General features: G+C 31.0%; 1 protein-coding gene and 1 pseudogene across 2 annotated transcripts; one reads left to right on the top strand and one right to left on the bottom strand.

The window, feature by feature from the left end:
* The first annotated feature begins 1,044 nt into the window (after positions 1 to 1,044).
* Positions 1,045 to 26,033, top strand: LOC114404205 (receptor-like protein EIX1). Of its 2 annotated transcripts, XM_028367282.1 has the most exons (3): positions 1,045 to 2,306; positions 22,649 to 25,038; positions 25,778 to 26,033. In XM_028367282.1, exons 1-2 carry the CDS (start codon positions 1,111 to 1,113, stop codon positions 24,996 to 24,998), a joined length of 3,546 nt encoding a protein of 1,181 aa, XP_028223083.1. In that variant the 5' UTR covers positions 1,045 to 1,110; the 3' UTR covers positions 24,999 to 25,038; positions 25,778 to 26,033. The 2 variants fall into 2 exon arrangements, with proteins under 2 accessions (XP_028223083.1, XP_028223084.1); XM_028367283.1 differs by lacking the exon at positions 1,045 to 2,306 and having other exon boundaries at positions 21,725 to 25,038.
* LOC114404207 lies at positions 16,091 to 16,195 on the bottom strand (annotated as a pseudogene).

Raw genomic sequence — 26,033 nt, 5'->3', positions numbered from 1 at the left:
CATGTATCAATTTTATTGTTTAGGTTTTTATCTTTAAAATGCATTTTGTAATTTGTAAAAACCTTCAGACTTCAGTGAAGGGGGTAATCAGTTTTGGCAAGTAGTTTACTGGAATTAAATAATATTGAATAAATTAATTTGAATAAATAAAATTAATAAACTAAATAATTTTTCAATTAAAAAAGAATAGATCTTTATTATAGTAATAGAATTATATAGTTTCTGTCTTTTAGAACTTATATACATATATAATTGGTATGTGTATCCCAAAAAGTTTAGAAATCATAATCACATAAATTAGTCAAAGAAATCTTGCAAATGAGTTTGTTAATTGGATTACTAAAAAAAATTAGTTTGTTAATGGGGTGATTACAATTTGCTTATTTATTAGTATAAAACAAAGCAAATATCATCAATGGAGAGAATGACAGGGATAGAAAGTGTGTTGTGGGTGAGTAGAGGTTTCTTTAGCCAAAAAGTTCCACACAAAGTTTCCAATTTTCTATCACATGCAAAACTTTGCCAGTGTCTTTTGTTTTGCATTGACTTGGAAGTCAATTTATGCAAAGATGGAACGCGCCCAGAAATGTCAGAAATTATTAAGGTTGTTACAACATTGCCATCGAAAGGTCATTATCAGAAATTAGGCACTTAAGTTTTATTTTAGTTTAATTTGTTTATTGCCAACTTTGAAATTTGGTCCACCATTTTTTTTTCTTGTAAATTTGGTCTTTCCATATTTTAAATTTTGTTCATAATTAATTTGATAATCAATATTTACCAGAAATGGAGATGACAACACTATTGGATCAATATTTTTTGGTAAATATTAGATGTATGAACGAAAATTATATTAGGAGATTTGTGCTCAAGTAGAGAAAATTAAAATATATAAACCTTGTATATGGAGTCTTCATATTTTAATTTTAAAAAAAATTTAAAGAGAAAATTTCCTTAATTTTTTGTCTTCGACGAGAATAAACAACTCTGTCGTTTAGCCATACTATCAACTATATAAATCCGGCCGCAGGCTCCATCTTTGATACTTAACAATTTAAGAGAAAACTGATCACAGTAACCGATCTTTGTTTTACTCTTATTCATTTCATAATGAGTTGTTATTTTCTGAAACTATTTTATGCACTTTTGCTGCTTTTATTGCATGCTGCAGTATCCATTCTTGGATTCAACAGCCTTCCCAATAGCGCAGAAATTAAGTGCATTCAGACTGAGAGACAAACACTCCTCAACTTCAAACATGGCCTCATAGATCGCTATGGCATTCTCTCTACATGGAGTGACGATGACAGTAACAGAGACTGTTGCAAATGGAAAGGCATTCTATGCAACAATCATACTGGTCATGTTGAGACGCTTCATCTCCGTGGTCAGGATACACAATATTTGAGAGGTTCAATCAATATCTCTTCATTGATTGCCCTTGAAAATATTGAACACTTGGATCTCAGCAATAATGATTTTCAAGGGAGTCATATCCCAGAAATCATGGGCTCGTTCACCAATTTAAGATATCTCAATCTCTCTCATTCTTTATTTCGTGGGAGTATTCCTTCTGATATTGGAAAGCTTACACATTTACGGTATCTGGATCTAGGCAGTAATGGATATCTTCGTGGACAAATCCCTTATCAACTTGGAAACCTTTCACAATTACTGTATCTGGATCTAGGTCGCAATAAATATCTCCATGGACAACTCCCTTGTCAACTTGGAAACCTTACACATTTACAATATCTTGATCTAAGTTATAATGATTTCCAAGGGGAACTCCCTTATCAACTTGGAAATCTCTCACAGTTGAGGTATCTTGATCTTGCGAGGGGCAATTCATTTTCGGGAGCACTCCCTTTCCAGGTTAGGAATCTTCCTTTGTTGCACACTCTTGGACTTGGTGGCAATTTTGATGTCAAATCTAAGGATGCAGAGTGGTTGACTAATCTTTCTTCTTTGACAAAACTTAAGCTAACTTCACTACGCAACCTTTCCTCTTCTCATCATTGGCTACAAATGATCAGCAAGATTATTCCAAACTTAAGAGAGTTGAGGCTAGTTGGTTGTTCTCTTTCAGATACAAATATTCAATCTCTGTTTCATTCACCTTCCAACTTTTCCACTGCTCTTACCATCCTTGATCTTTCTTTAAATAAGCTCACATCCTCAACATTTCAACTGTTGTCAAACTTTAGCCTTAATCTTCAGGAGCTTTATCTTTATGATAATAACATTGTTTTGTCATCTCCTCTCTGCCTAAACTTTCCTTCTCTTGTTATCCTTGACCTTTCCTATAATAATATGACATCATTAGTCTTTCAAGGTGGTTTCAACTTCAGCTCAAAACTTCAAAATCTTCATTTGCAACATTGTAGTCTTACGGATAGAAGTTTTCTTATGTCATCTACTTCCAGTATGAGTTCTTCATCTTCTCTTGTTTCCCTTGATCTCTCCTCAAATCTGTTGAAATCATCAACTATATTTTACTGGCTCTTTAACTCCACCACCAATCTTCATAAGCTTTCCCTTTATCATAACATGTTGGAAGGTCCCATTCCAGATGGATTTGGGAAAGTAATGAACTCTCTTGAAGTTCTTGACCTCTCCGGTAACAAACTGCAAGGCCAGATTCCATCTTTCTTTGGTAACGTGTGTGCATTGCGGAGTTTAGACCTCTCAAATAACAAGTTGAACGGGGAATTTTCTAGCTTCTTCCGAAATTCTTCATGGTGCAACAGAGACATATTTACAACTTGGATTTATCTGATAACCGGTTGACTGGCATGTTACCTAAAAGCATTGGATTGCTATCAGAGCTGGAGGATCTTAACTTGGTTAGGAATTCTTTGGAGGGTGAGGTCACTGAATCCCATCTTTCTAATTTTTCCAAATTAAAATACTTGCGGCTATCAGAGAACTCATTGTCTCTGAAATTCGTCCCGAGTTGGGTTCCTCCATTCCAATTAGAATACTTGGGAATCGGTTCTTGCAAGTTGGGCCCCACTTTTCCTAGTTGGCTCAAGACTCAAAGTTCTTTGTATTGGCTTGATATTTCTGATAACGGGATTAATGACTCTGTACCAGACTGGTTTTGGAATAAGTTGCAAAATATGGGATTGTTAAATATGTCTTCCAATTATCTCATTGGTGCAATTCCTAATATATCCTTGAAGCTTCCTTTCAGACCATTTATACATCTGAAATCAAATCAGTTTGAGGGTAAAATTCCATCATTTTTACTAGAAGCTTCCCATCTGATTCTCTCTGAAAATAATTTTTCCGATGTGTTTTCATTCTTATGTGACCAAAGCACAGCTGCAAAGTTTGCCACTTTAGATGTATCACACAATCAAATAAAGGGGCAACTCCCAGATTGTTGGAAATCAGTAAAACAATTACTGTTTCTTGATTTAAGCAGCAATAAATTGTCAGGGAAGATTCCTACGTCCATGGGCGCCCTTGTTAATATAGAAGCCTTGATTCTACGAAACAATGGTTTAACGGGTGAGTTGCCTTCTTCTTTGAAGAATTGCAGCAGTTTATTTATGCTGGACCTGAGTGAAAATATGTTGTCGGGTCCAATACCATCATGGATTGGAGAAAGTATGCAGCAATTGATAATGTTGAACATGCGAGGAAATCACCTCTCAGGAAATCTACCCGTCCATCTCTGTTATTTGAAGAGTATTCAATTGTTGGATCTTTCAAGGAATAACTTGTCAAGAGGAATTCCAACTTGCTTAAAGAATTTGACTGCAATGTCTGAACAGACCATCAACTCAAGTGACACTATGTCTCGTATATATTGGTATAATAACACTTACTATGAAATTTATGGTAGTTACTCATTGGGAGGTTATATGCTTGGCATAACATGGATGTGGAAAGGTGTGGAACGAGGGTTCAAGAATCCAGAGTTAAAGCTCAAAAGCATTGATCTTTCCAGTAACAATTTAACGGGTGAAATACCAAAAGAGTTCGGATATTTGCTTGGGTTAGTTTCTTTGAATCTATCAAGAAACAATTTGAGTGGAGAAATTCCTTCTCAGATAGGGAATTTAAGTTCACTAGAATCACTTGACTTGTCAAGAAATCACATCTCTGGGAGAATTCCTTCTTCTCTTTCTGAAATTGATTATTTGCAAAAATTAGACTTGTCACACAACTCTCTTTCTGGAAGAATCCCATCAGGAAGACATTTTCAAACCTTTGAAGCCTCTAGTTTTGAAGGAAACATTGATCTTTGTGGCGAACAACTTAACAAAACTTGTCCTGGGGATGGAGATCAGACAACAGAAGAGCATCAAGAACCACCAGTCAAAGGTGATGATTCAGTTTTCTATGAGGGATTATACATCAGCTTGGGGATTGGATACTTCACTGGATTTTGGTGCTTATTAGGGCCATTACTACTGTGGCCTCCTTGGAGAATTGCTTACATCAGGTTTCTGAACAGATTAACAGACTATGTATATGCATGCTTATGGTGAATGTGAGAATTGTTGCTGATCGCTCCAAGGCAAAAAGGTATGTTCTAGATTTATTTGTCAAGTTCATGGTTTATGTTCTGACTTTGTTTTACATATATCAAGAAATTGCTTCACTGATCAAAAAGAGCAATATGTATTTCACTTGGAGGAGGCCAAGAATAATAATAATAATTTAATCTAATTAATATTTAACTTGTAATTTCTTTTATATTTTTTGTAAAGAAAAAATATACAACTATATTAAGCATAAAAACATTACTTTCTAATTAGTTTTATCATTTATATGAAAATAAATAGATACGTTTTTTTATTCCTAATTATTAGAAACATAAATTCTTTCAAATATATTAATTATACATTTATAGAAGAAACAAGTAGATGCATTTCTTTAAAATGATTTTCCATAATTATAAATGTATACTTGCACATTACAAATACTTTATTATTCTTTTTAATTTCTTTTTATCTCACTTTTTACTATCACATTAACATATTATATTATCTATTATACCTACACTTCTCTTTCTTTCTTTTCTCTTTTATCTCCCTAAATGTCAACTAAGATGACATGTATTATTTTTCAATATTTTTTTCATAAATATTAAGGGGACCGTAATTCTTTTAACATGGTATTTTAAATACACTTTGTGAAAAACTTAGGGGTCATGGTCCGTGCATGTATACTTCCATTTTCAATTTTATATGAAAAAATATAATTCTGTTTATATCTTGTAATTAATCCAGCACATTAATTGTTGTAAAAAAAAATGCTGATTGTTGCAGATGTGCTGCAGGCTTCTGATCAGAGAAGAAACCATTGTTGGCAGCTACAAATGCGAGATAATTTCTTTAATATAGGAGTTTACAATGTTCTGTATTTAAGTAATGAACTGCAAAATCTTGTTTCCAGAAACTTAGTATGCTATTGTTGTATTTATTATATAATATATTTGTAATGCTGTTTGTTTTTCATTATTGTGCTTAGATCTGTGATATCTAAAATTTCACCACTTCATATTCATCTTCAACAATGCTTTCTACTATATTCTGCTAGTGCAGCTATACTTAACTGTGAATCAAATATTTGCATGAGAAGAAGAATGCAAGATACCCTATTTGTTCCTAGTTACTACCAGTATATTTGCATCCTTGTGTTAGATCCCTTCTGTTCATGCACTTTTGCTTTGCCAAAAGTAGCAAGCAGAGCATTAAAAATTGCATAAGCTAGTTTTAGGTTGCTGGACTTATCACATTTTATCTATTTATCTCACAGTTATCACGAAGATAGAAAAGGGTATATCAGTAAATGAAATTCACACAATGAATGCTAATTTGAAATTCTCTCTCTTCCGTAGCACCAATATGAGAGTGCCAATTAGATCCCATCATCTAGTCCTTATTTTAGGAATAAGTTTCGTAAGAAAAGGGAAAGGATCATAGGCAGTCTAAAACACAACTTCATTTCATGCAGTTTCGCCATTTCTTTTGCAATTTTCATTTTTTAATTTGTATTCTGCCATTTAAATTGATACACTTTTCTAAATGTTGTAAACTATCAAACTTCTAGTTTTATAAGAAGTCTGTCTGAAATAAATGGTATCATTAGTACTTAGTACATATTCTCACTGGTATCACTGAAAATATCTGTTGGAGACTACCTTTTCAAGAGAGGAGTGGACCACGTATGGTTCATCATGGGCTTAGCCTGTCAAATCATGATCATGATTCGTTGAAGGTTCACCACAAGTATTTACAATAAATCTATTGCAATACTAATTTTTCATTTTTCTGCAGCTTTAGGCGAAGTTTCCCTAATTTAGGAATAAATGCCTCAATTCTAATCACTAGTTAGCAATTACTCTATCATCACCATCCGTCTTATATCTTTTGTATTCTCTATTCTCTTTCGTTTTGTTTAAAGAGATTCTCAATCCTAAAATAGTGTTCTCCATCTCTAGTCTTCATGTTTTTCTCTATATTCAATGAGATTTCGGGTGAAGCCTGTTGAATACATTTATTAATTAACATAATTTTGTATTTTTAAGCTTGTTATTATTTTACTCCTCCACTACTTATTTTCTGGATATGTTCATGTTAATTAATCCCTATTAAATATTTTAATCCCCAACATATGAACACGGAAGATTCCAGCCAAAAGATATAATTGAACACAGAGAATACCACCTTTTTTTTTTGGTCTAGAAGAATACCACCTGTTTAACAGAACATGCATCTACAAGTTATTGGTGGTTTTTTCTTCTTCTTACGATAGCATAGAAGAATATTATTGTGAAAATTCAGAAGTTAATTTGTCTTATCACATGAAAGTTTGAGGACACAATTTCTGCCCAAAACATAAGCTCCCACTATCTACTTCATCAACAGACTACATATATGTGATATGATTCTAAAAAGAAAACATGTATAAACAGCCACTTCAGTTAAATCCAAGCAATTGTTTTCCAAGTCTGCCAACCCTTAAAATATGGGTTAGAAAATTAAGCTCGCCAATCACATCAAAAAGGAAAATTAAAACACGCACACAAAAATATTTAAATCAAAAGAAGATTAAAGGAAACTCATGCTGCTGATACATTAGTTTGTGGAAAAATTCTGTCTTCACGGTATTCTTTTTCCATACTAGGGTCCGTTGACTGATACATCAGCTAATCGCTATCAAGTTTCAAATATATCAACCAAATATTGAGATAAATGCCACAAAATAAAAAATAAGAAAGAACCCCGTGCATTTACATTATCTGAAATTCTTTCAATGGTATCTGGTCCAAGAGAAAATTCCAAAAGCAAATTTATTTTAAAGGATATAAAAATACAATAAAAAGAATATTTTTACACCAGGAAATATGTAAAATGAACAAATAAGGAGAGAAATATTTATGTTCACAATATAACATGCTAGACAGAATTATCAATTGTTAATGACACAACGACGTGTAAACTAAGACAAAGGCTCTAAGTCAATTCTCTTTCCTCTCAATATTTTATCCCGAGTAGCGATTTTTACATCACATCTTATCCTAAAATTATAAGGCTCATATTTATAATTTTTTCTTCATTTATTATATGGTACTCAACTTTTTCATTTCTCTATCATGTGAGACTTCGGTTAGTACTTGTACTTTAATAATCTTTTCCCTCAAGTTTGTGTCTCTTTCACATGTTAGCCTTCCCCTAGAGCATAAGCCATTTTTAATCTAGGAATATTCAATTATGACTCTTAGAGCATAATTGTTACTGCCCCCAGCTTGTCTAGCCATTGTTACAACATGTTCTAGTATCTTGCACTATTGCAACACCTGCAACTTTGCTACTTGACATTCATGCATGAATTTATCCGTCAGAAAGACTTTTGATACAAAGAACTCTATATACATGAATCCATCGACGTCATCTTACTCGTCTATGTCAGTGACCAAGTCAAACCATTGACTCTGATATCAATTTTTTGAAAAATCGAAGAGAGTAAATACGAGAGAGATTTTCCGCAATAGGTCACCAAACAAATTATATAAGTGAACTTGACACTATCATCTTAACACTCCCATGCTTATTTTTGAATAAAAAAGCTGTAGGTGGATTCTAGAATAATTTTAATAGCATAAGAGATAGGCAAAACCAAAACATAGTTTTAGTTCACAAACTAAACAGGATCTAGACTTGTATGTGAGCCCCTCATTTCCAAAATCCAACCCCATCCTCTATTAGCTGTCCCAATCATAGAAGTAGCACAATGCATAATATTAATTTAAAGCATAACAAACTATATATGTTCAAGAGCCAACCACTAATGTAAAGTGTGCTAAGCCAGTTCGTATACATACGCAGTAGGGTTAGCTACGTTAGAGCCTAACAGAACGGAATATTGAATGGCTGGTTCTGGAATTTGATCAATTACAATGTAATTCGGTAAAATTTGTTTTAAAACTTCATAGAAAATATCTTTTTTTTCTATGCTCATTCAACCCTGCTCTTAGACATTAACTTATTTATAAGTAAAAATCAGAATGCAGGGGAGAGTGAATATGATACGGCTTACCAGTAGGAAGAGGACTTCTAAGAACACCTGAGAAGTGTAATGTACAACAAGAATACAGTTTCGTGGGAATCAATTTTCAATTTCCTATGCATTTAGATAGCGAACTAGTAATTATTATAATTTCGAAAACAAAAGTGGTCAGAAGATCAACATGTCCTCACTTATACAAACTCAATCGATGGCACAAAAAAACAAAATTCCTGTTCAATTTCCATTCCATGTCTGGAGCAAAAGTACTTCCACAACAGCAATGGGAACAAAATAGCGTGCATAATGCAAATTGGTATTAATGACTGCTACAATTTTGTAATCTGCAGCATATATCAAAGCTTTGGAGGATGCTATTGCTGTTCTTATCCAAATTGCAATTAATGCCTATTGACTCTGGGGATTGTAATTTCTTTTTGCTTACATAGTACCTTTTTGTGTTGAGGATTTCTTCCTCCCATTAATAACAAGTTTGGTTGTTGACAATTTGGCAACTCTGATTTTAATATATGATAACATATTCTGATCCACGTGAGTTAAGGGTGAAAGATTAACTAAAATAGTAATAGGATTTGGTGCTATGTTTTATTCAAATTCAGCTGAAAAGTTCATGATGTGACATTTTGTTGTTAGGTCCAATCCAATATTGTTCTAGAGGATTCTAGAAGTTTCGATGATGTCTTATATGTTTTACAACTTCTGTTTTTATTTTATATTTTCGCTTCTCTGAACTGTCTTGGTTTTTAACTCAAACGAGATTATTTCTTTTATATTTCTAAGAGAAAAATTTCTTATCTGCTCGTTACAGACAATGGTTATGATATCTATATGTGAATAATAAATTCAGTTAGCACTGCTGATTTTGTATGCTCTTTTTCCAATCTACTCTGATGTCTTATCAATAAATATTCTGGAAATGGTTATCACATAGACGCCAAGCACTTTAATTGCATAATTCTAACATCATGTTTTAGAGCTGACTCTTTTTGTTATATTTTTCCCAGTGCAAGTAAACCTCTGGAAAAGAGCTGCACTAGAGCAATGTTTTGTTTCCACAAATTAAGAACCATATATGACAGAAAGCTTTTTTTTTTTTTTCTTTATTTGGAGCTAAGGATAGTATGACAAAAGTTTCTGTAACAATATTATGTATGTAACATGTCGTCAATTGGAATGAAGAATTATGCCTAATCTGATGTTTATGCTTCCAAGTCTCCTATTCAGGATCAAGCTTCAGGCACCAAAGAGAAAAGTGGCGATTTTAAAGATTGTTGTGTCTCTGAACATCAAGCCAGAGACAAATGTGGTGCAGCAGGATGTAACAGACAAGTAAATACACTATATAGAGGACGAGTTGTATCAAGTTTCCTAAAGATTATGGTATATATATGCCAAATCAATAGGTTTTTCCAAACACTCATTTTGCATTGCATAGCAAACATCAATACTACATAGTACATATCGCACTCATTCAGCTATTCATAAAGCTTTCATCCCAGATTGAAATTTTGAAGCTAATAGGCCATAAACTGCAAATTCCGTGCTTATTTCGTGTTATTCATTTATTTTATTATATTTTCATGCCAGAGATGTGAAAAGCTGGCGGATTCACTTCTAATTTCTAATATTCATTTGAACCTGTCTTCGACCTTAGGTGTGGGAACAGTCTCATTAGCGTCTTTAGATTTTTTTCTTATTTGGAGTAAATTATAGATAATACACTCGTGCATATGTTATGTTTATACATAAATATTACTATTATTATTTTTAAATAAAGCTTGTTTTATTGTTCTGATTTCGTTTCTAAAATTATAGCGTGTGTAAAATGCGCTCTATTTTATATTAAGTTGACATATAAACGATTATAAAAATGAAAGTTTCATTATTCTGATTACGTTCTAAAATTATAGCAGATGTGAAATCTATTTAATTATAATATTATAAATTCTGAGCCAATTGTTAAAATTTTTAATGTGTTGACTGGTTAGTGAAAAGGGACTGTGTGATGAAGACCATTTGTTGGGCAACAACTTTTCCTCAACTACCTTTGGTATGTGTATGAACTATGAACACATTGTTCTATTTTCCATAAGATATATGGGTTCACCTTGTTTCACCGTTCTTGCTGAGGCCTTTAAGGTTTCGTCAACATTGTTCTCATGGTTTGATTAAAAAATAACATTTGTTAGGTAATTAACAACGCAGAGCACGCAGGGCAATTCATTTATATATGAGGTTGAAGACAGGTGTCTTTAATTTTCCACATGTTCTTATTTTCTCTCCTCTTCTTTGCCTTCAACTCACTACTTAATTATAACCCTTACGTTTCTTTTATTTTGAGTCCTTTAATTTCATACTAAAAGCAAATTAAGACAATAATTTAGTACAGTTTTTTTTCCTTAACAATTGACATTTACAAATTCAGCAAACATTGACCTTTACAAGGACTAATTAAGGGACAATAAATACAACAAATTTGAATAAAAAGGTACTTAAAACCTTCAAATCTGCATTTGATTTTTTCACTGTGTTGCCGTTGTCTTATGAGCAACAATACATTGGTAGCCTTTTCTCGTGCTAAAAGCAAAGGAAACTGAACTCCAAATCAGATGCAGTTTGAATTTGTCATTTTGAGTAGTCATTGGTATGATGATGACCATTGTGAGCAAAGAAGGGACACAAAATGATGTGTTTGCAAGAGATGCCTTGCTGTCTGGGTAAGGTTTAAATTACTTTCTGAATTTTTGAATTAATTTGTTAATTGTAATTATTTGGCTTCATTTTATTATACCCAATTGTACGTAGAATCAAAGGAAAGTCGCTTTTGTTCTACACTACAGTTTTCGTACAAGTTAGCATTTTTTATTGGAGTTCGTTACTTCAATTAGTCACATGTTCTTAATATGTACTTTTAGGCATTAATTAGTATGATACCCGCGTGATTGCATGGGTCCCTTTGATTTTCGCTCATCCAAAATGATCCCGTACATATTAAACGTATTAATAAGATTATATATACTACATTCATCAAAGTAATACACATTCATAAAAAACATATCTTGATTTTTTTCCAGTTAAGTTTGTTCTTATTATTTTTTTTTATAAATATCATAATTAGGACATTTTTTCCTCTGTGAGACTTTGAAGTATCTCTGCATATTTTAATTCTTTAAAGATTAATTCTTAATTTAAAACTTAGTCATAATTAAAGTTTATCACCTTTTGCCAAGCACGTCTTGTGTGAGAAGTTTCTATTTGTTCTATAAGTATTGCAACTAATTTCTACCTCCAAAAGTTAAGTGTTTAATTATTTGTATCTTTTCTTTTTTTTAACTATTTTAATTATAATTTTAATACTATAATAATAATAATGTAATTTTCGTCATTGTAAAAAAATTGAAACCTTTTGCCATTTTCTTTTTATCGACATATTTGAAAGGAAGATAGTAAACCTATGGTGCTGTACGAAAAAAAAATCACTAACAATAGATATTTCTTGTGCAACTCATTAGACATAAGCTAGCCCTCTTGAACAAAGTAACTTTGTAGGAACAATTTTAGTCATACATGCATTAGACGTACCATAAAGAAAAGTGTTTTCCAAGTAATAAGCTACTTTGGCTTTGCAGCACCCACCTGGCCTCCTCAACTACCTTTTCTAGCTTAGAGAGGGAAAAGGAGAGAGAGACTGAACTTTGTTTTGATATGGGCCAAACTTGGGGTGATTGCAACATTCCTAGCAAGAACCCTACTTTTGTTTGTTAGTACACTTTAAAGGAATAACTAGTTGCCTGCCTTTGCCTATTGTCTTATTTGTTGGTGACCCTTGTCATTGTCAACAATATAGTTTGGATAAATAAATGCTTATTCCTTCATGAATGCATTCTAATTAAAATATGATGGTGGGGGCAAAATAGGTTTGGGATTGGAATCGAAGAGATGATATGCTTGCATATTGATATGGTCAAGTTGTGACTTTGACTTATCTTTACGTTCACATCATATATCATTCCCCCCTATATAGGGATATATGTACAGTTTTAACAAAATCAAGTTTAAATCATGAGCATCATTATCAAAATTAGTTTTGTTAGCACGGTTAGTTTGACAAATTCGAATGCATAATTATATTGTTGTCCTACATTGCTTTTATGTTTCAGAGACTCCAATAATGTGTGGTGGAGCCAAATTTTCAGGTTAATGGTAGTGGGTGTAAAGTATATTAATTGTATGGTATGGAAAGAGAGGAAAAAACACTATTTTATCAATTTGGGTATATATAGGATATTATCAAGGTTTTAATTAAACTGCAGTCTAAAATTAATGCAATAACGGCCATAACATTAAGATTTTTAAGGTTTATAAAATCAGATTTCAACAACAATACTTACCTTACATTTTACTACTTTTTTTTTTACTTAAGATTTTTCAGGACTTTACATTCATGATGACCCACAACTCGACAATTTAAAATCATAGATGTGATAACAATCATATTATTTGCTAACAATCATACATTCCTTTCCTTCCCATGGCATTAGTACCTCTCTCAAACTAAACCTCTTTAACTGCATGTAACTCAAGTACTGATCAACTTTTCAATATATGATTTACAATAGTTAGAATAATAATTACCAAAAAAAAAGGATTAGAGATGTAAGGAATGAAGATCTGAAAGTGTGACACCCATGGTTTATTACAGTTCATCAGTATGACAAATCTGGCTTTTATTGTGTTCTTTTCTTTCCATACCTACATTATTATACACCCACTGACACTTTACCTGAAAATTTGGCTCCACCACGTTAGAATCTCTGAAACATAAAATGAAAGCAATGCAGGATAATAATAAGACCATGCATATCGAATTTGCCAAACTAACAATGACAATAAACTTTTCGTAATGGTGCTTATGGTTTAAACTTGATTAATTTCGTTTGTAATCTCTTCAGTCCCATACATCTTAATCTTTTAGATGGTTCAATAGGAGTTTTGTTATAGTAACTACATTTATCTTGCTATATGACGAAGTAATCTCTGTCCTAAAGTTTATAGCAATGCGTCAAAGTGAAACTGGCAGAAAACAAGTATTGGCTTCAACCAAATCCGACTTATCCTCTTTTTATTACTTCCTAATTAACTTTCAATATAGTATTATTGAGGTAAATGCACCTAAAATAGCAACGAAACACAATTGATTAGAAGTTTTCCAAATGAATTGTCATGAAGAAAATCATAAAAAGCATCCAGATCTAGAGCAAAAGTTTAAGTTGACACACAAAATAAGGTTTTAAAACAAAAACAAGTTATAGACAAAATAGTCTTAAAAACATCTCCTTCAACCTTACCTTTGCAGTTGAAGTTTCATACCTATAGTGTCTCATGCTAGCCGATAGTCATCTTATCTTCATATATTCAAACAAAATAAAAATTTCTATTTTAACTTTTTTCCTATTATTTGATATCAGAACAATTATATCTAAGCAAAATTGAGCATAAGTTGTTTGAAATTAGAATATAGTAACTTTAGAGCATGATTTGACAATGCATATTAAAAAGTATTTTTTCATACATAAATTTCAAATTTAAATTTTGGAAATTATTTTTGCTTAGTTTCAGAATTTAAACTCTGCAACAATGAAACTACACTCATCAATATTTAGGGTATTATCGGAAATTAAAAAATTGAAGCGAGGTGTGAAATAACAAAAAACAATGGCCTTATGTAAATCAAACAAAACTCCATCATTTGAGACCCAATTAACGGGCAGAATATCTAACCGAAATTATAAAAAAAAAATGCAAGCATGAGCCATATGAGGGATGTGTTTGGAACACCCATCATTTTTGTTGGTACACCCAACAGTTTTTCAAAATATCAAAAATACCAAAAATACCCACCAAAATGTTCTTATGGGTATTTTTGATTATAAACAGCAAATTAGTTTTTTCATTTCTACAACATCTTTCTTTTTTGGGAAATCGCACTCCCTTTGTGTAACTTTCTTCCGTTAGTATTCTTTTGTAAGTATTTGTAATCGCCGGTGATGTACACGTGTTGTTTACAGATATACAGTGAAATTCAGTGATTTTTTGTTGTCGGAGAAGAAGAGGTGCAAATTTTTTTTCAAAACATACAGATTGACAATCCGTATGATTCATACAGATTGACAATTCGTATGATTCATATGAATCTGTACAAACCATACAGATTGTCAATTCTTATGAATCATACGGATTGCCAATCCGTATGTTTTGAACTTTTTAAAATTATAATTTATTTAGAATTTTTTATACATTTAATTTATTTACAAAATCTGTTAATTAAACAAATTTGACTGAATGTTGTATTTAGATATTTATTATAATAATTAATAGTTAAACAAATTTAGTATTTATTTGAATGATGTATTTGAATGTGTATTACAATGATTGAAAATTAAACAAATATAATATTTAATTGAATGATGTATTTAGATATTTATTACTGATAATTAAACAAATTTTTTATTTTTTTACATATGTAAATTTTTATTAAACTTATGATTTTTATTTAGAAATTATATATATAAAAAATTAATTATTAGATAAAATTAATTGTCACAAAATTCATTATGTAAATTTACATGTACATTACATATATATTAGAAATTTTAATATTATATATAATGACATTAATTATTTTATAACATAATTGGTTTATTAGTTCAGTTGATTAAAACATTGTGCTAATAATGCGAAAATAATAGATTCGATTCTTACTTGAACCATTAATTTGTAAAACATATTTTTTAAAAAATTCATATCAATTTTACAAAAAGGCCAAACTGGAATTTCACATGTTATACTTTCTGGAAAGATTTTTTTGAAATACACTTAACTTCCTTTTTTTTTTTTTGTATTTCCAAGATGACCTTTTTGGAAAGGCGGTTCTAGAAAAACAAAAACATATTTTTGAAAAGGCTTTTTTGGAAATATAGAAAAGTGTATTCCAGAAGAACAAAAATAACTTTCAGAAAGGTCTTTCTAGAATACATTAATTTTTTTTTTATATTTCAAGAAAGGTTTTTCCTAAATTATATTTTTGTACATTTGAAAAGGCCTTTCCACAAATATAAAAAAATTAGTGTTATGAAAAGGCATTTCCAGAATATGTTTTTATATTTCTGAAAAGGCTCTTCAGGAATTATGTTTTATAGACCTTTGCAGAATTATGTTTTTATACTTTTGGAAAGGCTTCTATGAAAGAATAAAAAATTGTATATTCTTGGAACTTTTATTTTGTTCCTAACTTCGTCGGTGGCTTTGTGCTTTCTTTTCTGCATTAGGCTGGTTTGGTGGTGGTGTAAGGAGGTTGCAACAATGGCGTTTGGGTTGACAATCGACAGTGGTTTCGGTGGAGGCTTGGCTTGCTTGGGAGAGACAGGGTATTTGTGTCCATTCGGGTCCTTTGGAGGTGCAAGGAGCAAAAAAGGGAGGTGCAAGAAGAAAAAAGGGAGATCCAGAAAGTAAAATCCAAGTTATTGTTGTTAGGGATCTACTGAAAGATGGGTACTGGGTAGCCTTTACCGGATGTGTTAACCAGATTTGAGAATTGTTTCCGTCCTTGTCAAGAGAGATGAAAATCATCTCTTCTTTTCACCTTTTCACTAAAATCTACTCAGTTATGCAAATAGCTTTTTGGAGAATCATTTTAAGAGGACCTTATTCGAGTGTCTCTTGAACAGTTGTTCACCCTTATTTATAAGGGTTTTCGTCAATTCAATCCTTACTTTCACATGATGGATCTCATCACGAGTATGCTGGTTAGGAACCAAACTAAAATTTTTTGTTTATGGGCTTTGCCCCTTCTTGAAACCAGAAAAAGAAAGAAAGAAGTAACTTTTTACGTCTGCTGTTAGAGATTCCACATGTTACAAACCGATTTTGTATAATTAAATTAGAATCAAATTCACATTTTAAGATAATATTAGAACTTATTCTAGTAAGTCTTGTTGGGCTACACATCAGGTTGTTATTGAACTACTTGTATATATCAAATCTTGCAAATTTCATGCTCGAGAAATTTTAATGTGTTTTATAGTAATGATACCAAAATAATATATATAAGTGGATGACATTTGTCACATTATAATCCAGTTTTATATGATTGAGAGATTTATACCCACATTCTAACACATCATTTTTTTTATTTTGTTATTCACACTCCCTTATTTTTTTTTTCAATAATGCTCTTTATTAATAATCATAGTTTTGTTGTTTCAAAATTTAATCTTTAAAAGTCTATCTATATGCTTCAGAATTAAACATTTGAAAGTCAATTCCACATTTCAGGATTAAATTTCTAAAAGTCTATTTGTATATTAAGATGAAAGTCTCTCTTCTAATTTAGATGAAAGTGAAACTAAAATTTTACAATTTTCAAAATATTCCAAACAATAGTAGAGTAAGATGTTAAAGAGAGTGTTTTAGATACATTATTACTAACATTTTAATTTTTTTGTCTTACATCTGAGATCACGGTCATCTTTTGACTCAGAGAGTCAAAGACTAATTTTGCTTATAATGTGGTTGTCAGTGACCAAAGATAATTTTTACGCACAATGAAAATCAAATATTCATTTTCTTGTTAAATATATTATTTTTCACATGTGAACACAACTATCATTTCTATTAATTTTAATTGTGTAGCTTACATAATTCCAAAATTTAAAATCAAAAGGTTTTATGCATATAATTTTTAGAATTTAAATTATGAAACTCACTTCATTTTTAACATAATTCTGAAGTAATGATACTACACTCACTTGTAAGAGCGATATTATTGGAAAAAAATAAAATAAAAATTTAGTGGGTGTAGTAAAATTGAGGTGCTAAAAAGAAATTCTAGAAGAAATGCAAAAAAAAAAAATGCCATGACATCCAATCACTTTACTTTAAAATTGATTTTAATCAAAATTATTATTTTAAAAATCAATTTTATTCTAATTTTTATAAATACTCATTCAAATACTTATTCGTGCATCTTGTAGCTCCAAAGATTTTTCAGGAAGCATCAACATTATTGCGGAGTTATTAACATCTTTCTGCAACACACAATATTCTTTTAGCTGAGCCGAGATGAACGATGGGATACTCAAATTGCAATTAATATTTTTTCAGGAAAAATATGATTGGTTTGGACCTGTTTCAATTAACAATTGATTAATAACATCATGGAATATTGCTTGATTATGACAATTAGTTCAATTATATTGCTCCTATACCCACTAGGGTTGATCAGAAAATAAGCTAATAAATGTATTGACTTCTCCTTTTTCAATACGATACAATGTTTATGGTTGGAAGGACCACCTCTTGAGGTGTGCCAGTTATTAGTTTTTATTGTTAGAAAATAGAATTCTCGTTTTTCCTTTTAAAAAAATTATGTATTTCATTTTAAAAATACTATAATATATAATATATAAGTTATATCAAATTAAAAATATTACTTAATAGGTCTTTACCTAAAAATATTAATTAATATGTCACACTTACATCCAACGAAGAAAATATAAAAGTAAATTTGTCGATGTGCTTTGCACACATGAAAAATAAAATTATTAGAGATATTTATAAAGATAGTACAATATAATGAATTAATGATTGTTTGTTAGTCCATGAAAAAATAGAGGGGAGCTTGAAGACCGATAACTACATTATAGGAAATTAGTAAAAAGAATCTCTCAACGAATAATATAGTTGAGAATTTGATTTATATTTGAGTCTTATAACAATAGAATACGAATATTGTAGATGTTATTGTTATATAATAATGATGTATATATAATAATTAGATAAATTATAGTTTTTATTATATTCATACTGATTGTATATATGAGTATGAAATATTGATATTTTTGTATTGTAATATAAATATGATATTTTAAATAAATGTGGGATATACATTATATTTTTTTGTAAATTTTTACATGTATTGAAATATATTAGTACTTTCAAATAATGACAAAATAATATTTCCTTCTTTTATGTTTTCTAACTCTTTTGATGGGTTAAAAAATTAAGCACACAAACACATCAAATTTAAAAAGTAAAATGATTGCATATACTTTGAAATTATTAGTCTTTGTAGAAATTTTATATAAAGACAAATTAAGCTTCCATTTTCTGTGCTTTAGCAAAATGACACATAATATTTATTGGTCTTAATTCTAAGTAGACTTTTCTTAGTATGATATCAATCCTAGAAAGTTTTAGAAATATTCTAACGTGCAACTTACGTATGTTTTGGAAGAGAGGAAAGAAAATGAAAAAGGGTAAAAAAGGTTTAAAATTTGAATTTAAAAAATTAGAAGGAAGGAAAATTTAATTGGCCGAAAGTAACACACATTTCCATCACTCCCCTTTTTTATTTTTCTTCTTTTATACACCTTACACCTATTTTATCTTTGAGGAAGACTAACAATACTCTTTTCTGTTATTTATTAAAATTTATAAAAAAATCACAAATTTTAATTAATGGTTTCACATCAAAATTAAGAAATATATATAATCATTAAATAAAAAATAGAACTCACCAATTTAAATTTATAATTTTTAATAATTTTTAGTCAATAATATACAACATTAAAAAAAGATTTTTTTTTCTTTATAACCAACAAAAGAGTACTAGACACTGTCACTAACGATATTTCTCTTTTATATTTCCACCGGCGCAATCACTTTACCACTGAAACCACAATTTTCTCTTATTACATTGGCTAAGTGCATTTTTTTATTTTTCCTTCATATAACCTTTAATTTGGTTCACAATTAAGAGAATATGTCTTCTAGGCTTGAAGAGAGCATACTAAATACTTAGGATTTTTTTGTCATTTCATTTATTCTCTTGAATTAGAAAACATATTAGGACCTTATTTTACTTTAGAGCATGCTAGTAATTTTAAACATTAAGATTTCCCTTATTTTTCTAAAATACTTTTTTTTTATCAATTTTTTTAATTTAAATATATTTTTAGGTCCTTTAAATTTGGATTATCTTTGTTTTTTTCCTCCAAACTTAATTTTTCATTTTTTAGTTCCTCAATTTTGAAGAATGTTTTTTAAACCCTCTTGACTGATTTTTGACGATTTAAATGCATAACTTGTGGCATTTTTTGTAGGAGGAGGACTAAAAAAACATTTTTTAAAATTAAGGAAATAAAAATAAATTAAAATTTGGGGGATCAACTACAAAAGTAATCTAAATTTGATGGACCAAAAGTATATTTAAACAATTATTTCAAGAAATTATGAAATTTGATTGAATTAAGACCTAATCTTTGTAAGTTCTTGAAGCAGCCTAATAGGTAGATTTTGATTATAAAATAAGGATTACTTTGAGAAATTTATTATTAACATAAAGCTCCTTATCTTATTTTCCATGATCAATGATCTAATTGTGAGATTTTGATTAGGGATGACAAAATAAGTTTAATCCATTGGATTGACCCATTTGATATGCTAAACAAAGCAATATAAGTTTAAATTTCCAACCTATTGTTAAAATAGGTTCAACCTATATATTTGGTAGGTAAAGGGGCAGTTATGTTGGATCAATGTGTCGGGTCAACTTTTCTTTTTATTTTTTTTCTTGTATTTGTTGTAACTCATCCAAACTTACTTGTTGAGGAGGATGGTTGTTTTGTTCTTTTTGGTTTTTCTTCACATTGTGTGGTTGCTTTGTTTCCTTTCATTTCTCTTTCATGAGTTTTAAGAGGGTGATCTGAATGGGGGGAAAGATGGATTAAGGTGTGATTTTGATGTGGATCTGGGCTGATTATTGTGGGAGAAAAATTAATGACAGAAATAGTGATAATTTTACATTGGTTGTTTCATAATTGATATAGAAAGACACTTTTTATGTTGGTTACAAAACAATTGATGTAAAAAAGAAAATACATTTTACATAGACAAGATTTACATATTGGTTCTAGAATTGATTTAAAAAGCTCATTTTACCTGATGCAAAATATCTCCCCACCATTGGTGAATTTAAAAACATGTGCAAAGACTTTTTTATTTCTTGGGGACCGGTGCAAAGACTTGAAATTGCTAGTCTATACAAAACATTCATGTAAAGACAAATTAGTCATGCAATTTTTGTACTTTGGCAAAATAACACATCATATTTCTTGGTGGGCTTAAATAAATTTTTTTTTTATATTTTAGTCCTTGTAATTTTAATACTTGATTTTAGTCCTTACTATCAACATTTACGGATTATGTAATAATGTTGTTGGTTGTCCATTGACTCGTCACGTTACTAATGAGAATTTGATAGACTGTCATGTGTAAATTTTGTAGTAATTTGGATCTTCAAATTCTCATGTGTTAAAAATAATTGATAATGCTAGATTAGTTGATGAGAGATTTTAAAAAAATTACACATTATTTATTATTAAGATCTTTGATAGCATGAGAAGTCAATGAATGGTTAATGTAACTACATGTTATGTAGTCAATTAATGTTCTTACTTTGATAATATGGACAGATTTATTTTTTTAATTTTTACTGGGACTAAACATTATTGAAAGGCTAAAACAAAAACACTAATAATTTATAGGAGCCAAAATGTTGTTTAAGCCTTGTTTTTTTTAATTTTACATAGACTTTTCTCAGCATCGTGTGCTCGTTAAAGTGACAAACTCAAATACTTTAATGTGCAGCTCACGTGGTGTAATTTAATGACATTACAAAAATTCCCTTGATAATCTAAAAATAAAATCATAGTTATATTTTTTATTTATTAAAATTTGTAACATCATTTTTTTGTCGAATTATCTGATGAAATTTTAGTTGTTACAACTTGCTGGTACAATATGAAGTAGAGTTTGATGGACCTGTAGTTAATATATGAGATAATTTTATTACACAATTATATAATTATTGAATTTTTTTATTATAAATTGCTTATCACCTGAGTGTAATAAAGGAATTTAAAATATATAAGCCTCGTATATGGAGTCTTCGTATTTTAATTTTTAAAATAAAGTTTTTTTTAAGAGAAAATATCCTTATTTTGTTGTCTTCGATAAGTGAACAAGAATTAACACGACTCTGTCATTTAGCCATACTATCAGCTATATAAATCCTGGTGTTTCATACTTGACAATTTAAGAGAAAACTGGTCACAGTAACCGATCTTTGTTTTACTCTTAGTCATTTCATAATGAGTTGTTATTCTCTGAAACTATTTTATGCACTTTTGCTGGTTTTATTGCATGCTGCAGTATCCATTCTTGGATTCAACAGCCTTCCCAATAGCGCAGAAATTAAGTGCATTCAGACTGAGAGACAAGCACTCCTCAACTTCAAACATGGCCTCATAGATGGCTATGGCATTCTCTCTACATGGAGTGACGATGACAGTAACAGAGACTGTTGCAAATGGAAAGGCATTCAATGCAACAATCAAACTGGTCATGTTGAGATGCTTCATCTCCGTGGTCAGGATACACAATATTTGAGAGGTGCAATCAATATCTCTTCATTGATTGCCCTTGAAATTATTGAACACTTGGATCTCAGCTCTAATTCTTTTCCATGGAGTCATATCCCAGAACACATGGGCTCGTTCACCAACTTAAGATATCTCAATCTCTCTCATTGTTTTTTTATTGGGATTATTCCTTCTGATATTGGAAAGCTTACACATTTACTGTCTCTTGATCTAGGTAAGAATCTTTATCTCTATGGACAAATCCCTTATCAACTTGGAAACCTTACACATTTACAATATCTTGATCTAAGTGATAATGATCTAGATGGGGAACTCCCTTATCAACTTGGAAATCTCTCACAGTTGAGGTATCTTGATCTTGCGGGGGGGAATTCATTCTCGGGAGCACTCCCTATCCAGATTGGGAATCTTTGTTTGTTGCACACTCTTGGACTTGGTGGCAATTTTGATGTGAAATCTAAGGATGCAGAGTGGTTGACAAATCTTTCTTCCTTGACAAAACTTAGGCTAAGTTCACTACACAACCTTTCCTCTTCTCATCACTGGCTACAAATGATCAGCAAGCTTATTCCAAACTTAAGAGAGTTGAGGCTAGTTGGTTGTTCTCTTTCAGATACAAATATTCAATCTCTGTTTTATTCACCTTCCAACTTTTCCACTGCTCTTACCATCCTTGATCTTTCTTCAAATAAGCTCACATCCTCAACATTTCAACTGTTGTCAAACTTTCCTTCTCTTGTTATCCTTGACCTTTCCTATAATAATATGACATCATCAGTCTTTCAAGGTGGTTTCAACTTCAGTTCAAAACTTCAAAATCTTGATTTGCAAAATTGTAGTCTTACGGATGGAAGTTTTCCTATGTCATCTTCTTTCATTATGCGTTCTTCATCTTCTCTTGTTTCCCTTGATCTCTCCTCAAATCTTTTGAAATCATCAACTATATTTTACTGGCTCTTTAACTCCACCACCAATCTTCATAACCTTTTACTTAATAATAACATGTTAGAAGGTCCCATTCCAGATGGATTTGGGAAAGTAATGAACTCTCTTGAAGTTCTTGAGCTCTACGGTAACAAACTGCAAGGCAAGATTCCATCTTTCTTTGGTAACATGTGTGCATTGCAGAGTTTATACCTCTCAAATAACAAGTTGAACGGGGAATTCTCTAGCTTCTTCCGAAATTCTTCATGGTGCAACAGACACATATTTAGGATGTTGCGTTTATCTTATAACCGGTTGACTGGCATGTTACCTAAAAGCATTGGATTGCTATCAGAGTTGGAGTATCTTAACTTGGCTGGGAATTCTTTGGAGGGTGACGTCACTGAATCCCATCTTTCTAATTTTTCCAAATTAAAATACTTGCGCCTATCAGAGTTGTCTCTGAAATTTGTCCCGAGTTGGGTTCCTCCATTCCAATTAATACAGTTGGGACTCCGTTCTTGCGAGTTGGGCCCCACTTTTCCTAGTTGGCTCAAGACTCAAAGTTCGTTGTATGAGCTTGATATTTCTGATAACGGGATTAATGACTCTGTACCAGACTGGTTTTGGAATAAGTTGCAAAATATGATATTATTAAATATGTCTCACAATTATCTCATTAGTGCAATTCCTAATATATCATTGAAGCTTCCTAACAGACCGTCTATACTTCTGAATTCCAATCAGTTTGAGGGTAAAATTCCGTCATTTTTACTACAAGCTTCCGAGCTGATGCTCTCTGAAAATAATTTTTCAGATTTGTTTTCATTCTTATGTGACCAAGGCACAGCTTCAAATTTGGGCACTTTAGATGTGTCACACAATCAAATAAAGCGGCAACTGCCAGATTGTTGGAAATCAGTAAAGCAATTACTGTTCCTTGATTTAAGCAGCAATAAATTGTCAGGGAAGATTCCTATGTCCATGGGCGCCCTTGTTAATATGGAAGCCTTGGTTTTACGAAACAATAGTTTGATGGGTGAGTTGCCTTCTTCTTTGAAGAATTGCAGCAGTTTATTTATGCTGGACCTGAGTGAAAATATGTTGTCGGGTCCAATACCATCATGGATTGGAGAAAGTATGCATCAATTGATAATCCTGAACATGCGAGGAAATCACCTCTCCGGAAATCTACCCATTCATCTCTGTTATTTGAAGCGTATTCAATTGTTGGATCTTTCAAGGAATAACTTGTCAAGAGGAATTCCAACATGCTTAAAGAATTGGACTGCAATGTCTGAACAGAGCATCAACTCAAGTGACACTCTGTCTCATATATATTGGAATAATAACACTTACTTTGAAATTTATGGTCTTTACTCATTCGGAGGTTATACGCTTGACATAACATGGATGTGGAAAGGTGTGGAACGGGGGTTCAAGAATCCAGAGTTAGAGCTCAAGAGCATTGATCTTTCTAGTAACAATTTAATGGGTGAAATACCAAAGGAGGTAGGATATTTGCTTGGGTTAGTTTCTTTGAATCTATCAAGAAACAATTTGAGTGGAGAAATTCCTTCTCAGATTGGGAATTTAAGTTCCCTTGAATCAGTTGACTTGTCAAGAAATCACATCTCTGGGAGAATTCCTTCTTCTCTTTCTGAAATTGATTATTTGGGAAAATTAGACTTGTCACACAACTCTCTTTCTGGAAGAATCCCATCAGGAAGACATTTTGAAACCTTTGAAGCCTCTAGTTTTGAAGGAAACATTGATCTTTGTGGCGAACAACTTAACAAAACTTGTCCTGGGGATGGAGATCAGACAACAGCAGAGCATCAAGAACCACCAGTCAAAGGTGATGATTCAGTTTTCTATGAGGGATTATACATGAGCTTGGGGATTGGATACTTCACTGGATTTTGGGGCTTATTAGGGCCATTACTACTGTGGCGTCCTTGGAGAATTGCCTACATCAGATTTCTGAACAGGTTAACAGACTATGTATATGTATGGTTATGGTGAATGTGGTGGGAAGTTTTGCTGAACGCTCCAAGGCAAAAAGGTATGTTCTAGATTTATTTTTCAATTTCATGGTTTATGTTCTGACTTTGTTTTATTTTACATATATCAAGAAATTGCTTCACTGATCAAAAAGAGCAATATGTATTTCACTTAGAGGAGGCCAAGAATAATAATAATAATTTAATCTAATTAATATTTAACTTGTAATTTTTTTATAAAGAAAAAATATACAACTATATTAAGCATAAAACCATTACTATCTAATTAATTTTATCATTTATATGAAAATAAATAAATACATTTTTTTATTCCTAATTATTAGAAACATAAACTCTTTCAAATATATTAATTATACATTCATAGAAGAAACAAATACATGCATTTCTTTAAAATGATTTTCCATAATTATAAATGTACACCTACACATTACAAATACTTTATTATTATCTTTAATTTCTTTTTATCTCACTTTTTACTATTACATTATCACATTATATTACCTATTATACATAAACTTCTCTTTCTTTTTTCTTTTTATCTCGCTAAGTTTCAATTAAGATGACATGTATTATTTTTCAATATTTATTTCCATAAATTTTTAGGGGACCGTAATTCTTTTAACATGGTATTTTAAATACACTTTGTGAAAAACATGGGGGCCATGGTCCCTGCATGTATACTTCAATTTTCAATTTTATATGAAAAAATATAATTCTGTTTATATCTTGTAATTATTCCACCACATTAATTGTTGTGCAAAAAAATGCTGATTGTTGCAGATGTGCTGCACGCTTCTGATCAGAGAAGAAACCATTGTTGGCAGCTACAAATGCGAGATAATTCTTTAGTATAGGAGTTTACAATGTTTTGTATTTAAGTAATGAACTGCAAAATCTTGTTTCCAGAAACTTAGTATGCTATTGTTGTATTTATTGTATAATATATTTGTAATGCTGTTTGTTTTTCATTATTGTGCTTAGATCTGTGATATCTAAAATTTCACCACTTCATATTCATCTTCAACAATGCTTTCTA

Source organism: Glycine soja, unplaced genomic scaffold (assembly GCF_004193775.1).
Source record: "Glycine soja cultivar W05 unplaced genomic scaffold, ASM419377v2 tig00006987_1_pilon, whole genome shotgun sequence".
Classification (NCBI taxonomy): Eukaryota; Viridiplantae; Streptophyta; class Magnoliopsida; order Fabales; family Fabaceae; genus Glycine; species Glycine soja.
Note: the sequence above shows the minus strand (reverse complement) of the source record. Positions and strands in the feature narration are given on the sequence as shown.